Source organism: Nelusetta ayraudi, unplaced genomic scaffold, assembly GCF_046127955.1.
Source record: "Nelusetta ayraudi isolate G7.1 ecotype Tasmania unplaced genomic scaffold, CSIRO-AGI_Nayr_v1 ptg000060l, whole genome shotgun sequence".
Taxonomy (NCBI): domain Eukaryota; kingdom Metazoa; phylum Chordata; class Actinopteri; order Tetraodontiformes; family Monacanthidae; genus Nelusetta; species Nelusetta ayraudi.
In genome coordinates this window covers 4,638,395-4,655,128 of record NW_027466110.1, presented here as the reverse complement: position 1 = coordinate 4,655,128, position 16,734 = coordinate 4,638,395, and the positions used below count along the sequence as shown (strand labels likewise).

The 16,734-nt window shown below is 46.7% G+C and overlaps 2 protein-coding genes across 7 annotated transcripts; one reads left to right on the top strand and one right to left on the bottom strand.

Moving 5' to 3' along the window:
• The first annotated feature begins 475 nt into the window (after positions 1-475).
• On the top strand, positions 476-6,973 carry nfe2l2a (nfe2 like bZIP transcription factor 2a). Of its 4 annotated transcripts, none has more exons than XM_076040291.1 (5): positions 476-731; positions 3,754-4,020; positions 4,316-4,408; positions 4,489-4,650; positions 5,324-6,973. In XM_076040291.1, the coding sequence occupies exons 1-5, from the start codon at positions 693-695 to the stop codon at positions 6,551-6,553; spliced, it is 1,791 nt and encodes a 596-aa protein (XP_075896406.1). In that variant the 5' UTR covers positions 476-692; the 3' UTR covers positions 6,554-6,973. The 4 variants fall into 4 exon arrangements, with proteins under 4 accessions (XP_075896406.1, XP_075896405.1, XP_075896408.1 ...); XM_076040290.1 differs by having other exon boundaries at positions 4,486-4,650; XM_076040293.1 differs by having other exon boundaries at positions 477-731; positions 4,489-4,641.
• Positions 6,974-8,284: 1,311 nt separating this feature from the next.
• Positions 8,285-14,294, bottom strand: hnrnpa3 (heterogeneous nuclear ribonucleoprotein A3). 3 transcript variants are annotated; one of them, XM_076040295.1, is made up of 11 exons: positions 13,957-14,292; positions 13,364-13,486; positions 12,946-13,092; positions 12,625-12,835; positions 12,419-12,508; positions 12,258-12,329; positions 11,256-11,303; positions 10,934-11,080; positions 10,735-10,851; positions 10,249-10,323; positions 8,285-8,838 (listed from the first exon to the last, which is right to left on the bottom strand). In XM_076040295.1, the coding sequence occupies exons 1-10, from the start codon at positions 14,131-14,133 to the stop codon at positions 10,265-10,267; spliced, it is 1,191 nt and encodes a 396-aa protein (XP_075896410.1). In that variant the 5' UTR covers positions 14,134-14,292; the 3' UTR covers positions 8,285-8,838; positions 10,249-10,264. The 3 variants fall into 3 exon arrangements, with proteins under 3 accessions (XP_075896410.1, XP_075896409.1, XP_075896411.1); XM_076040294.1 differs by lacking the exon at positions 8,285-8,838 and adding an exon at positions 9,427-10,143 and having other exon boundaries at positions 13,957-14,289; XM_076040296.1 differs by lacking the exons at positions 8,285-8,838; positions 10,249-10,323; positions 10,735-10,851 and adding an exon at positions 11,411-11,525 and having other exon boundaries at positions 13,957-14,294.
• Between the last annotated feature and the right edge of the window lie 2,440 nt (positions 14,295-16,734).

Here is a 16,734-nt window from a genome sequence, read left to right as displayed (position 1 = left end):
ATGCGAGGTGGTTGTTGTTTTGCAACGTCAGCTCACACATGTGACCAAGTGGATGGCATCGATCTGAGGGTTCACGGGACTTTAGGGCCCCAGGGCCTCCAGCTCCACACCTAGCATAATGACCAGCAGGGGGAGCCATGCACCAATTCAAAGTTTTATTCGGATGGATTTGGGAAAAGGTGGTGGAGGGGTATAACCTGCCTTTACAAGTACACGCAGAGTCGTTGATAAACCGCAACACTTATCAAAACGTCGGTGTATTTGCGGACTATTTAACAGAGTAGCGCGTTGGAAGGTGCACATCAACTTCAGCTACTTCCACACACTTTATAGCGCACCGTTTGGGCTTACATCAAAATGTTGCGTAACGCGTTTATTCTGGAAGCTGTGCGCGTTTTACGCACGGTGGCGCATCTGCGTCGCGCGCGCACGCACGCAGCCGCAAACGCCTCATAGGCTGGAGCGAGGGGGACGATCCCGGCACAGCGGGCCGGTAGGCAGGGCCATCATTTCCGCATTGACGTTCATTTATTAAAAGGAAGTAAGATTTCCCCGTGCGTGCAGCGCAGCTAGTTGCCGCTCCGGACTGCTCGCCATTACAGTCGACTGGGCTGCTGACATTTGTTTTTGGAAGAAAGGAATTACCATTTTGGTTGACCTTAAAGACGTTTCTTGACGGCGACACAGCCTCCATGACGATGGAAATGGACGTGACGCATTCAAGTCACCAGGTAAACAAGAGAGCCGACGACCAGACGGGACTGACCGGGGCCGAGGTGACGGTGTCCCGGCAGGTCCAGTTCCTCTCAGGCAGACCCGAGGCAACTTTCTTTAAAATTACGGATTAAATATTTCTCAAAATAACGTAGTGACAACCTTGGCATGGCTCAGACGACAGGTTTATAGTTCGGAAACTTTATTTATTTATTTTTATTTTATTTTTTTTTTTAAAGAAAAAAAAAAGATTGAAAATAAGTAAGACACTGAGTGAAAGTGTTTTGGGTGACCTCTGGTCTGCTTTCAGTTGTGCAAGTCACTCTGCTGTGACGTTGTTTGGTCGACGGAAATGTGAAGTTGGTCAGGCTGAAAGTCGCACTTAACTATTGAAAAAGGCTTGTGTATGGGGAAAAACGGACTGCACATGACTCGCAAACCTACTGGTTTTGCTAAATAGGGGAAGCAAGATCTTTTTCGCTCAGCTGTCTCTTTCTGAGCATGTGATACCATATCTAATCTAGACAAACCTCACTGGAACTGGGTGGTGGTGCTGAGTTTTTCCCCCCGGTTGTAGTTGTTGCTGATTTGATCTCTGTCAGTGTTAACACGTACGAAAAAAAATAACACAAAAAGCACATTTCCCCCCCCACTTTGGTTGGGATGTTGGGACTGCTGGTCCTCCATGTGATGGGGCCTTCACATCCTCTCTGGCCGAGCCTTTCATAAGTCAGGGTCACTGGGAGTGCACGCTTGACGGATGAGGGTCCTAAATGGCTGTTTTGGAACTCGTGCAGCTGCGTTTCATCATCCATGGTCAAGGGTGGGTGTCCCACTCTGACGTGATGAAAGAAGGCATCATAAACCACCACCAGGCCTCAGTGTTTGGCTGAGGGGAGAGGTAAATGAACAACCCCACGCAGAGACACACTCGCACCGTCTATCAGTCCTCTCCTACCCACTTCGATTATAAAAAGGAATCATTAGCTGCCTTGTTATCTTAACATATGTCTGCTCTGTGGGACTCCTGTGTCTGCTTTGTGTGTCTGTGTGTTGCCCGTCTAGATTATATTTTAAACCCAGCGCATGTTGTTTGGCCGTGCGCTGCGTGTCGTGCATGTGTGGGGAAGTTTAATGAGCCTGTTTCCTTGTTTTCGTGCCTGTCCAGGTCTTGTGATGGTGACATCATTTTTGTCAACCCGCACAAACAGACCCACTCACAGAGCGGTTCAGGAAGGAAACGCAATACATTTATCAGTGTGTTCTGATTGGTCTGATCTGAATTTTCCATTGTGGGGGTATGATACACTGTTACACACAACATTGTTTAGCCCTAAACATCCTCTTCGTGGCTTCTTTTATTTCTTCTTCTTCTCTTTTCTAAAGGTCTGCTATGACTAATCTGATAAGCCGTGCGGCCAGCGGACAAGTCCGTGGTTTTCTAGTTTGGAAAACATAGGTGACCTCAAGAGGAGTGCTCAGACGTATTTTCAGGGCCCTCTCTCATTCCGAGCAAGGCCATAATGCCCGGTTGTGTCGGTGGCCTCGGTAATGTGTAATCCATCAGCAGTCAGGCCTCTGATGCAACTGGGAGGCAACAACAGCCACTAGGCTCTTTATATGGCAGTGGCACGTTTGAATTGGAGCACTTGACTTAGTTTTCACTTATTTCACATTGGTTGGTTTGTGTCCCGTATCATTTAGGTGTGAGTGCGCGTCTCTTTAATCCAAGAACAAAGCTTGTAAAGAATGTGCCATCATCAGTTTCACATCCTCATTGTTGCGCATTGTTCTGCTTTGGGCATTATTTCCTTCTCGGTTCCCTCTCAGCTTCCTCCTGGCTTTGTCTTTTCTACGGCTGACTGTCGGCGATTACGAGGCCAAGTCTGCCCGTTGTGGTAGCGTTTATACCTAAACTGGGGAGGGAGGGTAGGAAAGGAGGAGGGAGGAGGGATCACATGCTCAGACATCTTGATCTTATGCAACATCCACGGGCCTTGTGAAATTGCTTCCTTCTGTAAAGAGAGGCCCCAATAGAAGAGTGGCACAGTTAAACATACTTGTTTTATAAAGCTGCGCAGGTGACGGGAAGTCTGTTGTGTATTTATGCAGTCAGAAAAAGTGGGCAGCTCAGGTCACATGCAAATAGTTTTATTCAGTTGGAGGCTGTGAGACGGCCGGGATTGACTCCAGCACCCCCGTAGCCCTGAGTGCAGGATGCAGATTGATAGAAAATGGAGTGATGATATTGCAGCATTCCTCAGGGTTATAACTGTTGGGCAGTTTGGACAAGAGAAGACAGCATTGCAGCATTGAAAAACGGCAAGGAATGCCAGGAAGGACGTCCTTTCACTTGCAATATTATGTACTTACTACATTTCCAAAACGCTGTCGCGTGATGCCTCCATTTGCTCGGTAGAAGTTCGCACCTCTTCACACCGCAGGCCGTGGAGGAAGTGCAGGGAGCCGGTTTGTTGTGGTGCTCGTACAGCGCAGAGCTGCAACATCTAGCGGTCGAAAAGATTTTCACACATGGACACTTTAATAGCAAAACGAAGATACTGGGAGCTTGAAGTTGGACAGAACTCGTGAAAGTAGTCGCTCTGAGAAGGCTGCTAACAATACTTATTAAACATGCATGTAAAGAATTTAAAGATGAGGCTTTTCTCTTCGGAGAACACGACTACAACAAGATGCAGCTTATGCCATTACGCAGCACATAGCAGCATGCTATCACTGAATCTGACTGGAACAAAAGAAGTCATGCTGTACAGTTTAAAACTGGTGTGACAGGCATGAGGTCCGTCCAGTGCGTGGCGACAAGAAAAGAAAGAAAAGTATTTATTATTCACGAGACTTCTCTCCCTCCCCCTTGACATTTGTGCCAGTGTTGTTATCAGGCAGCAGATACTGAGGGACAGGGCGTGGCAGGCGCACCAGCAACGTGCCACAGCAGGGATGCTCTCTCTGCCTCTGCTCCAGTCCCTGCTTGCATTTCTACCAGCGTGGCCGCAGCCTAACAACGCCGTCTTTCCGCAGGACATGAACCTGATCGACATCCTGTGGGAGCAGGACATAGACCTGGGCGCCCGGCGTGAGGTCTTCGACTACAACCACCGTCAGAAGGAGCACGAACACCAGCGGCAGCTGGAGCTGCAGGAGCAGAAGCGGCTGCATCTGCTGCGGGAGAAGGAGAAGGCGCTGCTGGCGCAGCTGCAGCTGGACGAGGAGACGGGCGAGTACATCCCCCGCCCGCCGCCCAGTGGCCCCTTGCGGCCGCCCGCCAAGCCCCTCCAGGTCGTGCAGGTACGTTCCGGGGAGCACGTGGCTGTCGTTAGTCATGCCGGAGGGAGAGGAGGTGGGGGAGGAGGACCACTCCTGCCTTCTTTTCCCATTGGCTGTAGCTAGGTTACCTCCTTACCCTGCTTAATTAGGAAAACATAAGTGGCCCTACAATTTTCTGCTGGTTATTCCGCTTTAGTTTGCTGAGTACCCTGCTGAGACCTGCGCTCAACAGACTGGGGGATTCTTAAAAAAATGCACCGCCTGTTTAAAAGATAGCTTTTGATCCTAAAAGAATGCTCATTGACCTCTGTTGCAGGATGTCAGCTTCACAGACGTTAGCGGCGACCCCATGTCCTTTGACGAATGCCTGCAGCTCCTAGCTGAGACATTTCCCATCGAGGAGCCAGAGGTGAGTGTGAATCAGTGAGTGCAGGGTGACTCCAACTTTAATGTCTAAAAACTGATTTGAAATTTGTCTTTGTGCAGCAGAACTCCCCTACCTGCCTGGATACAAACGTGGTATCCATGATGTCTCCGGAACAGCCGGCAGTGCCGCCGGCCGCCCTGACCCCACCCACACAGACCATGTCCCCGGATCTGGAGCAGACCTGGATGGAGATCCTGTCCCTCCCGGAGCTGCAGGTAAAGGAAGTATGTGTGTATACTTACTGGTCTGTGCAGGGATTTGACAGAACAATTGACCAAAGAATGCAGCAGGAATCCCACCTTTGGAACACAAATGCGTTTTTGTCCGAGCGCAGAGAACCAAGGCACGGACGCAGGTGGCAGGTGGCAGGTGCACCCGCAGAATTCCTGTGGTCACAATTATAACCACTTTGGTATTTTTTTTTAGGGAATTCGCCAAGTGAGGTTTGAAAGGGAGCGGGCTGCAGAGGGTGTGGAGGAGCGATTTCTAGCGATCTTTTGCAGTAGCGTGAGATTTGCAAGCAGCTCATATTTGCATTGGCTGAAGGGTGGAGCGGTTGCTGCTTTGACCGCTCACTTTGTGTTAGCATGGGCGGGATGACGGTCCTCACTATGCATCAGATCAAAGGGTTTCCCATATTTACTCGAGCAAACAGCAGATAAGACCTGGAACGTTTTATTTGTAGATTCTCTTGTTCCAACAATATTGGATTCTGTCTAAACAGCGTGCAGGGAGGCAGTAGGAACCTCTGAACTACAAGATGGGTCCTTTTCTAGATGAAGTTGTAGAATCCAAATTATACTTCTTATTCACAAATATACATTTAACTATTGGAACGGCTCAAATCCCACAAGCGTTGGTCGACTAATGTGTTTATTTTTCTGTTCCGTCTCCCAGAACTGCTTGAACCTGCCTGTGGACGACTCCCTGGAGAATTCAACCTACCCGCTCGCAAACAGCCCCGAAGAGCAGAGTCCAAACTACACCTTCTACAACATGAGCAGCCTCAGCGAGGGGGAAACACCAACAACAACAGCAGACGTCAGTGTTTGCCCTGCCGAGTTCATGAACACATTTGATGGCGCCGTCCCCGGCGTAGTGCCAGCGCCGGAGCCGGAGCCGGACGACCTCGGCCAGGACGCAGAATGTTTTGGTGACCTGTTCTACGCTGGCGCCGACCTGGAGGAGAATGTTGGGCGGCGCGGCCCCGACGGGACTGACAGCGATGCCAGCAGGCCGACCCTGGCGCCGGCTGACCTCTACAGCCTCTCCCCCGGAAACGCCTTCGACCAGGGCGACCTCGCCGAGCTGCCCGAGTCCGACTCGGGAATCTCCTCGCACACCAGTCCCAACGCCAGCTCGCCGGGGAAGTCGGTGTCGGGCGACGGCTCCTGCCACTACAGCGACTCAGACACGGAGGAGATGGAGCAGAACCCTGGCAGCGCCGAGTCCGTCTACTCCGAGATGTTCTCACTGGACTTCCAGCCCGACGACCTCCAGCAGACGGTGCCCGAGTCGGCGCTGCTTCTGCTGCCGCCACTGGAAGCACCGGAGGCCAAACTGGCAGCGCCGGTTGAGCGGGGCGGCTCCGGCGACGCGCCCTTCACCAAGGACAAGCTCAAGCGGCGCTCGGACACGCGGCTCTCGCGTGACGAGGCCCGGGCCAAGGCGCTGAAGATCCCGCTGAGCGTGGACATGATCATCAACCTGCCCGTGGACGACTTCAACGAGGTCATGTCCAAGCACGAGATGAGCGAGGCGCAGCTGGCGCTGGTGCGCGACATCCGCCGCCGCGGCAAGAACAAGGTGGCGGCGCAGAACTGCCGAAAGCGCAAGATGGAGAACATCGTGGGCCTGGAGGGCGAGCTGGACGCCCTGCGGGAGGAGCGCCAGCAGCAGCTGGCCGACAAGCGGCGCAACGCCGCCGCGCTGCGGCAGATGAAGCGGCAGCTGAGCAGCCTCTACATGGAGGTGTTTGCCTCGCTGCGGGACGAGAACGGCCGCGCCTACTCGCCGGCCGAGTACTCGCTGCAGCAGTCGACCAACGGCAGCGTCTTCCTGGTGCCACGCGTCCGCAAGGCCCCGCCGCTCAAGAGGCAGGCGGGCACCTCGCCGGCCAACGCCTAGCCAGCTCACTAGCCGTCTTAGTGCCGCTACTCGCTACTATGCAATAATATTTTGTTTTTTTTAGTCACTCAGCTTTAAGGTTTTAGTCGTCGTGGCGGAGCTGTTGTATAGTTTCTTGCTCACTTCTTCCGTATGTAGTAATATTTTTGATATTTCACTTTTGTACTCTTAAAGGAAAAAAACCCTCCAAGATTATTTTACCGACATTGTGTGTGTATATATCTATATATATATGAATATTATTTGATTGAGATTGATATGTTACTGTATGTGTATATATTTTGTACATAAGTCTTTGTGTATGCTAATGGTTGCCTCAATCATACGTTCCTCATATTTTATAACTGTCACTTTATAATTTGCAGCCCAGTTTCTTTTATATTCCTCTGTGCTTTCCAATAAAGTATCCCCTACAGCTACTGCTCGTGTCCCACTTTCTGCAGGGCAGGCCGGGGGGGGGGGGCCAATGGCCTGCACCAGGGCGATAGATCCGGGTCGCAATTACATAACTTACCGCATGTTCCTGTCGGTTCTTGCCTTGGGAGGCTGCTCCGAAGGGGCTTACTAAAGAGCAGAAAAGAAATATTGTGCGGACACAAAGGAGTTATTGGCTTAGACCACTCCGGCAATCTGCTTGCCTTTTGTTAGGAGCAAAGCTTGTTTTCACAGTAACCCAAATCGCTTAATACTTTGAAACTCCTGCCGCGAGAAAAACGAAAAAATAAATAAAGAAAAGAAAATCACGCCCACTGCATTCATTATGTTGCACAACAAAGGGCACAATTGGCGCGTCACAAGAGGAGTATGCTTAGAGTGAACCGCGCATGACAACTTCACAATGGTCCACCGGGCGAGCCCATTGAAAAGCTAAAGCCCTGCGCAATCACTACGCGGCCCACATGCACTTTCACACACAAGAGACGTGCAACTCACAAATACCACCTTTGATCGCCAAGCCTGTTTGGTCCTCGCTCACGCGGTTAAACTAGTGAGTCGGCCCTGGACAGACAGACTCCGAGGCGTCTTCCAAGGATTGGAGTAGGTACAAAAGCAAAACGAGTTTGACGGTGACGAAAAGTTGTGCAGCAAGAAGAGCAGCTGGAAACGGTCAAGACAAACACTCTTGCGTTAGGGAAGGTGTTTTATTCGGGTTAACACGTTACAATTATGGCACTTTTACAAATGGACTAGCACTACTAGAAGCAGAGTGTCAACACTAACCCTGCATCTCAATAAAAACTATTAATAGTTTTTACCTGTGGGGACCTGAAAATAGACGTACAGCTCTGAATATTCAGATTTAGAATTAAAAAAATGAATAGCGACACCTTTTGAAAATCAATCAACAACACAAGGCTCAAAAATAAATGATGGAAGTCTTCCACAAGCACGCTGAAGCCAAGTGTAGTAAGCTCACTTGAAAAACAAAATAAACTTTTACTTCAACATTTGAACAGATTTATCCAATTCCAGAACGACTGTAGTGTGTAGAGTCCCTTGTGTCCGTGTTGCTATTTTAAGCATTCTCCGCCTCAGTCATGTGATAAGCTGACGTAAAATAGTTTAAACGGAAAATATAAATATTTGGCTTTCAGGGAAATAGTTTATCCAAGTTTTGATTGCTAGACCCTTAAGTCAAACAAATACTGGTGAATGTTACAGCACTGTGATTCAGCTAGGGTACTTATATTATTTACGACATTAAAAGCTTTTCCTCCTTCTTTTAAAAAAAAAAACAAAAAAAAAAACGTTGTTTGTTTATATAGTGATGAGGGATGGCGAGGGACCATGGGTATGGAATTCTAGCACAGAGAGATTTCTCAATATGCAGTCTAGAGTCATGTTGCAATGTTTCGCTATGAAACCTGGGATAACTCGAAGTAAAAGTGTTTCTTAGGGTTAGGGCAGAGTGACACATCGCTTCGGAAATTATATAGCGATAATGAATGTACGCTGGTTATTTACCTGATATGCCATTTGACCCACAGTGTTTCATAGCCATCAACGTTATCTTAATGACTTCTAGTCAAGGTAATCTGACATGGAGGTACTGTTGTAAAGATCACCACCGTTTGCAACGGTCAAAGTGAGCGTTTTCTTGCTTCGGTTACCTAAAAAAAGGAATCCTTGCACCTCCTTTTTTTCTCTTAACATGTGCATGGTCAGATTACAACATTTTGCAGCCTTTGGATAATATTTTGAAAAAAAGTCTTACCCATCCAGAACCCTCCATGTTATCAGGTCTCTACAGATTTTCAGCAAGAAGAGATTTCCTCTTTCCACATCTGCAAATCAAGCAAAGTGGTTACTCTTACCTGCTCCATCTTCTTTAAGTTAGCTTTTATGTGAAATACTCACTCCCTTTTCTCCATATTGTCTAATTTTTTTTTTTTTAAGTCTACAATTTGGCCGTATCTGACTGTGAACAGGATCTCCCCAAGTGTCCAGGGACTAGTCTTTCTTGGCTAGCGGTGGTTGGCAGCTGCTGCTGCTGCTGCTGGAGGGTTTAGCTAGCCTCGATGCTGCCTACCAGGAACCACACTGCAAAGCTTCCTCCGTGGACGTTGCGCTCGGCGCTGCCTTCTCCCTTCCCTCTCAAAACGCTGCCTGGTCCACTGTGCTGGGGGCCGAAGATGTGCTGTCTGACAGTCAATCCTCCACCACTAGCGACGCCGAGGGGCCCGACTGCAGGTGCTTGTGGCTCCTCTAAATCCTACTCGCTCAACGCTGCCACAACTCTCCACACAGAATCACACCAGACTGTGTCCTGGTTGCACTCAAATCAACAGGGAGTAAAACTCAACGTGCTGATGAAGAGCAGACGGCAAAACCATTTGTTTTTTTCTGCACCAATAACGGACTGAACTGCGTGACACTTTACTACACAACTTTATTTTCCTTTTTTTTTTTTTTCTACTTGTCAAAATATTTTCAACAATCTAGTCAATCTCTCTGTGTGTTTTTTTCTTCTTCTTCTGGGTATTAAAATGAGTGAGGGATTCCCTTAGTTCTAAGTCACACTTTCTTTGTATTTGTAGACACGGGTTACGAGGAAGGATTTACACACTGTGCTTTTACATACAAAAAAAAAAAAATCAACATACACTTTGAGCAGTCATGACCTTTAAAAGAAAACATAGGTAACTCTAGCACGGAAGGCCCAACGTCACCATGTCATTATTTTGATAAAAACAAAGAATCATTTACCAACTGAGAACTTACCATATAAAAACAAGAATTAAAAAAAAAACAAAAAACAAAACACAATGTACTTTTCTTTTTTCTTTCTTTTTTTTAAACTCCTGACACCATAGGCACAGTACACACATTTCAGATGGTCAAAAGGAAAATAAAAGCTTGGTGGGGGATGGGCGTGGACATCTAGCACAATAATTAAGGAGTGGGATCGTCTGCACTCATGTCTGGTGTTTACAGTCCTTCTTCCATAAACTTCTCCCATTTTAGCTGCAGTTAATGTCTGACTCGAGTTCCTCTAAACGCTCTCAGGTGAGTCTGCCTCAAAGTAACCTGCGGCTTTCCTGACATTTCCTCTCGCTCACCTCCTCGCCTCTCCTGCTAAGAACTGAAGCCTGTTGAATGGACATACAGGATAGAACAAAACAGTTAATCTGCACTTTTATGGGCTCACGCTGTACTGTGCTACCAGAGGCCGTGTCGCACCGAGTGCCACTTACCAAAAAACGAGAACACTTAATAACGCCGCGAGCCGTAGCCGCCTGAGCCGCCGCCTCCGCCAGAGCTGTAGCCACCTGTAGTTCGGAGGGGGAGGGGGCAAAATTTTCAGCACGTTGAAGGGGCAGACGCCCCCCCCCCCGCCCCAAAAATATAATCCCACCCGTGATCTAATCTACACAGCCATTGCGTGCAGACAGTTCAACAGCTCCGATGAGAGACGGGATTAGCGGGAATGAAACCCAGCTCCCTGTTTGCATGTTAACGCTGCATAATATGCTCATGATGAGAGATTACATGAATGCAGTGAAAGGTTGCTTTTTTTTTGGGCATACAAATATGTGGTTCCAAATGTGGTGGTAAGGCTGGTTTTTAAAATGTTGTGGAGGTGAGGTCTTTCCATGCTCTCCTGGCGAGCCATGAGAATTAGACAAAGTCAACGGCACCTCCCTGACGGTGAAGTGAGTATAATCTGAAATTACACTTACCGCCGTAGGGTCCACCAGAGTTTCTGCTGCCAAAGTGGTTTCCCTTCATGGGCCCGTAGTTGGACGACTGTCCACCGTAATTACCAAAGTCATTGTAATTCCCGCCTCCTCCGTACCCTAAAGACGTGACGGCGGATATGAAGTTGTGGCTTGAAGTCATGGAGTCGCTCAGTTGTCTTTAGGTATTCTCAATCTGTACCTCCGTTGCCCCCGTAACCTCCGTCGCAGCCTCCACCGAAACCGCCGCCGTGATTCCCGTAACTCGGACCGCCGCCGCCGCCGCCGCCGCCGTACCCTCCCCGGCCTCCGCTATAACCCGGCCCGCCTCCATAATTACCCCCCGGGCCTGCAATCAAGAGCAGCAAACATGAAAACACTGAGAGGGCTTTGTTAAGGGGTTGTGTTCACAAACAAGAAGACATGTTGTTTTTTGCGGGTGAGAAACGGAGTTCACAGGGACAAACACGCCTGAGCGTTTTCGACCCTTTAGCGTTTAACCTGCCTGGCAGTTAATGACTCACCATTGTCAAAGTCATCGCCGTAATCCCCTCTTCCACCGCCGTAGCCACCTAAAACATACGCACAAGTATGAAATAATCATACTGAATCGTGCCGAATAGATTTTACACTTTAATAAATATAGCAATATATTACATATACATATTGCACAACATACTGCGCATCCACCAATGAAAGCTTCCTGTCAAAGTCCTCTGAAGCGTGTGCACAACGTGCAGCTGCATAAGCTCTGCAAAACCACACAGGGTGCATCGCAACACGAGACCTTCTACCTACAAACAGTTGAAGAACAGCATCTGAGAGCGAGCAGCTCGTCAAGACGGGAGCGACGGCTGGACAGCACCATTTGTCGTGTTTGGATGTTTTTCTTTTTGTCCCCTCACACGCACAACATAAGGATTATCAATACACGGAATGTGGTTTGAGGGAGATAGCAGGTGGCTCAGTCAGTTGAGTGACATCACCGCGTTCAAAGATATTTTCGTCCGCTGCCGTTATGGTGATGCAACTTTTAGCTATGTGTCATAAAGGATGTTGTTCATGATGTTTTCCGTGAACTGCTGATGAAAAACAATATAAAAATTAGTAATTAGAGGAAATTGCTAAAAATAACCGTTTTACTGAATTGAATCTACGGCTAAAGTGCTATAAAAGGTTATTTTTAAGATTATTTTTTAATCCTAATTGAGAGGTTGTTTTTTTTTTGCCCGTTCACACCAGTTTCACCAGCAGTGAAATAATTCATACTTAAATTGCTTACTAAGAAACAAGTAAAAAGCATTGGAGACTTTGTATTTTTCTAATCAATATTTTGTTTTACTCAAGGGTCGATAACCTTCCAGTCTTTAGACTATAGCACTGAAACAAAGCTAGCAAACACACAATCTTTCCACATTTTGCGCCCAAGGACCCCACGGCTTGTCCAAAAACTTCAGTTTACAGAGTAAATTACCACCGCCAATGCGGTTGGGGTCAGAGGCCCATCTGACGGGGACACTACTCACCTCGGCCAAAATTGCCACCGCCTCCATAATTGCCACCTCTCCCCATGAAGTTTCCAGATCCTCCACCCCTGCCTGATATAAAAATATGTTATTTCCCATAAAGTATGACCGATACTGGGCGATAAGTACCGCTTGACTCTCAGTTTCAACCGTGTGCTTACTCCTGCTGCTGGACATGGCATTCATTTCCTGTTTTGAGAGCGCTTTCCTGACTTCACAATTATGCATGTTGATGGTGTGGTATTTCTGGGCTGAAAGAGAAACAGTGAAAAATCCCCAAAACAAACACCAACAGAAAACACTATTGCATCACTCATATGTTTACTAACTTCCAAAGTGTCTTATAAACAACGCTGGAGACTCGTACCAACAATTTTGTCGACCGTGTCGTGATCGTCAAAGGACACGAAGCAAAATCCACGTTTCTTCCCGGTCGAGCGCTCCTCCATGATGTCGATGCACTCGATCTTGCCGTACTTCTCAAAGTACTCCAGGATGTGGTACTCCTCGGTGTCCTCCTTAATGCCGCCGACAAAGATCTTCTTCACCGTCAGGTGGGCGCCTGGTTTGTTGGAGTCCTGGGACAAGGGTGGGGATCATTGGGGACAAGAGAGGGAATGACAGAGCACAGAGATGCCGTTGCAGGGGACGCTGCCTGGCTGCTTTTGTTTGGTTTTTTTTTGCTCACCTCTCTCGACACGGCCCGCTTGGGTTCAACGACTCGCCCGTCGACTTTGTGAGGCCTCGCTTTCATGGCCTCGTCGACCTCCTCCACCAAGGAGTATGTGACGAAGCCAAATCCTCTTGAGCGCTTGGTGCCAGGGTCCCTCATCACCTGCAAGCAGCAGGACAATGCACACTTGCTAAGAGAGGCGCTTAAAAGGGTGTGCGCCGTCAGTCATAAGGCTGTTATTGAGGTCAACCTGACACTCATAAAGAAAGAAAGATAAAGATATATATAGATAGATGGCTGGATTAAAAAAAAAAGGACATACCACACAGTCCGTCAGGCTGCCCCATTTTTATTTTTATTTTTTTAGAAATGGGACCAGACAGACAGACAGACAGACGGATGGCTAGACAGATGGATAGACAGGCAGACATACCACACAGTCCGTCAGGCTGCCCCATTTTTCAAAATGTGACCGCAGACTCTCCTCGGTGGTTTCGAAGCTGAGACCCCCGATGAAGAGCTTCCTCAGCTGCTCCGGGTCCTTCCCGTTGCGATCCTGGGAGAAGGGCGTGAGAGTAAGGAAGCGTGAGAACGAGGCGGACGTGGTGTCAAACCGCCCCGGTTAGCGCTCGCGTCACTTCGGCCAATTTCTACCTCCCATTTCCCCCCCCCCCCCCCCCCCCTAAAAAAGCCCTTCGTCGACTACCGAGCGATACTGGCACAGAACAAATGTATGAATATCGAGCTTTGCATTGTTTCACACGGGACTCTTCGCAACATCGCGCACAGCAGGCAGACAGTTGTTTTATTGGTGGTCATTTGGAATAACGGTTCGCATAGCGGCGGCCGTCAGATGCGTTTGACACGAGCGTGCTGTGTTCAGCGTCATGTTAAAGAGGGTCGCTTGTTCGTGGCAAAACGACACAGTTCGCAGGAGCTACGACGCCTTACTGAACTCGTAACAGCACGTTTTCAGCACGTTTCCACGGCTGTAATATGTTTTAATATCGTTTTAAAGAGCCTCACCTCCATTTTGCAGATATTCCCTGGAACGGAAATGGCTCGATCACGTGACGTCCTCTCGGCTCTCTGATTGGACGAGCCGTCTCTCCTGGTCAGATGTCGTTTCCCCGTCGGAGAGCCAGCGTTCCTCCAGCTGCCCTGCTCGCCCACGGCCGTTGACAATAACCGAAGGAGGTGCATTACCGCCACCGTCTGATCCGGAGTGGGGACTAGCCTAATTCCGATCCAATTAGTGTGAAGAGTTTCACTCGCCAAACGAGCTTAAGCCAATTATATTTACTTAAGACACATGTGATCCACGCGGCGATGACGCTGCTGAGCCGATTGTTCCCGCAGCCTCACGGAGAACTTCTGCATGTTAAGACTTTAGCCTTTCACCCGCTTCCACGCTTTTATTACCGTTCTCTTAGAACTTCGCTTCGAGTTCCAAACAACGTCCATTCGCCACCCCACTTCTGATATTCAGATCTAATGTTCTCTGTCACTCTTTCTTTAAAAAAAAAATAATAATAATAATAATAATAATAAAAGTGTAACTCAATTATCTGCAAGTCCAACCTGGTTCATAACTAATCAAAAACATTACGTCTGCCAGCAGCTCGGTTTAGATTTACAATTAGTCAATAGTTAATAACAATGATAAAATAAAATAAACTGCGCTTCCAAAATAATGTGCGCCACCCGCTGGGCAGTTTGTGAACAATTCTCTCAGCATCCACTGAGCTAAATATCCTCCCTCCAAACAGAGATTATATTTTTCTTATGAAGAAACACAAATACAAATTGTACAGAAACTGTCTACAAATCGAGGTGCCTAATTTTCTTAAGTAAAATATATCTAGACATATAATGCATACGTGACTCTTCTCCTTTTACCTAAAGCTGTATTGGAATCTCGATTAATGCTGAGCATTCCAAGTTATTTTTATTTTTTGAAATACTTTGAAATTGTTTAGTTAAGTAGTACTAGTTGATGGCTATTGATTTTTTTTTTTTATTTCCACAGATGTAGTCTGTATGCTTACGTGTATTGCGAAATGTTAGCTTGTCAAAGTGTCAGATAAAAAGCAGGATACATCGGAGGTGTGGTATCAAATATGTAGTATGTAATCAAATGAGATTAAGAGTGAAGAACTGAAATGAATCATGCCATGTCATCTGACAGCATTTTGTGAGATCAAATCTCAATTCAAGTTTGCATCTGCATTTTAAATTTGACAATACAAAGGAATGACCCAAATTAATAATTTTATTTTTTTTTTATAGTATTTTGCAAATTTTACTGAATAACAGATGCCAGAGTCGGGATATGAAACCCAGAAACATCAACACTTTCCGTAAACGCTGCTACTACAACCACATTAGGTGAGCAATACTGTTGCTACTTGTTGTTATTGTATTATGGCGTTTGGCATGTACCATTAGTATTCTTTGCAAATCCTTCACACATGACAAAAGTACTGCGCTCGTGCCACAATTGCAAACGTTTTTCGGCGATGGCTGCATCAGGTTTCAGTGTCAAGAGAGCAGGTTTCACTTCTGATCCATAAATTTGTTGTAGATCCATATTTATGGATGTGCAACATAGCAAAGCTTAGTGTGTAATAGATTATACAGCAAAAGTGTGAGGATGTACATTCCAGCCCTATTCAGCTGTCATAGTGGAAACATACGTGTTTTGATCTCACGCTAGATCAGTCTGGCAAAAATACTCTTGATTGTGGCTGTGATCTATTTGCCTGATGCGACCGAGCCTTGTTGAAGCTGACCAGCATCTCCAAATATATGACTGTTTTATGGTTTGGACAATGTCTGTCATTAACTTTATTGTGCTGTGTGAGGAAAATACAGCCCCAATAAAAGGGTAATGTTTTTCTGACACTATTAATGACGAGTATTTATGATCAGTTCATAGTTCAAATTCAAAGGAGCGTTGAGGTTTGACTCTTTTGTTCTACTGCAGTTACCGCATTTGCTACACTGCTCCATTCATCTTAAATAATCAAACGTGAAGAAACAATTGAGTAGGAAACAATGGTTTTGAAGGTAAATATGGATGTGACAAATTTATTTCAAATGTTAAATTCGATTCAATTTACTACAGACTCATGGGTTCATAAAAAAAAAAACAGCACATTACAAATAATGCGCACCATGGTTCACTTTAGGTCACAATTTACCCTGTTTTTGTGGGATAGAGTCTATATTTTAATATTGTATCATATTTTAATGTGTAAAATGTTTTGTCTTGTTTGTGTGTGTGTTTTAACGTACCATTGCTTTTGAGTTCAAACCAACCCTCTCTCAGAAACATATAATCATACTAATGCTTTATATGGGGCTCTGCTTAAAAAGTAATGACTTGCTGAATGTTTGGGCGCAGATGAAAACAGAAGCTGATCTGAAGAATTAGCTCAGTTTTGACATTATGTTGCACCGTAATGCAGAGGTCTCTTTAGCAATACAGCCCAACCTATTAATTCTCTCGAGGCTGTGTTTTGACTGATGGCTTGGCATGGTGATATCACAGCGTGGCAGAGCATCGCAATCATGCTGGAAACTTTCACACCGAAGGTGGAAAACAAAAACCCTCTCAGAACATTAAAAGTAAGCAAACAACACAACAATGAATAATGCACTCAAAGTGAAATTAAATGGCATCACGCTGGCTCATTCCAGCGATATTATACAATATATTTATAACAGATCTGCCAAGAGATAAAAGCTGGAGGATAAATACTCTCATAATGGAATGAATTGTTTACATCTGGGTCTGTGCAA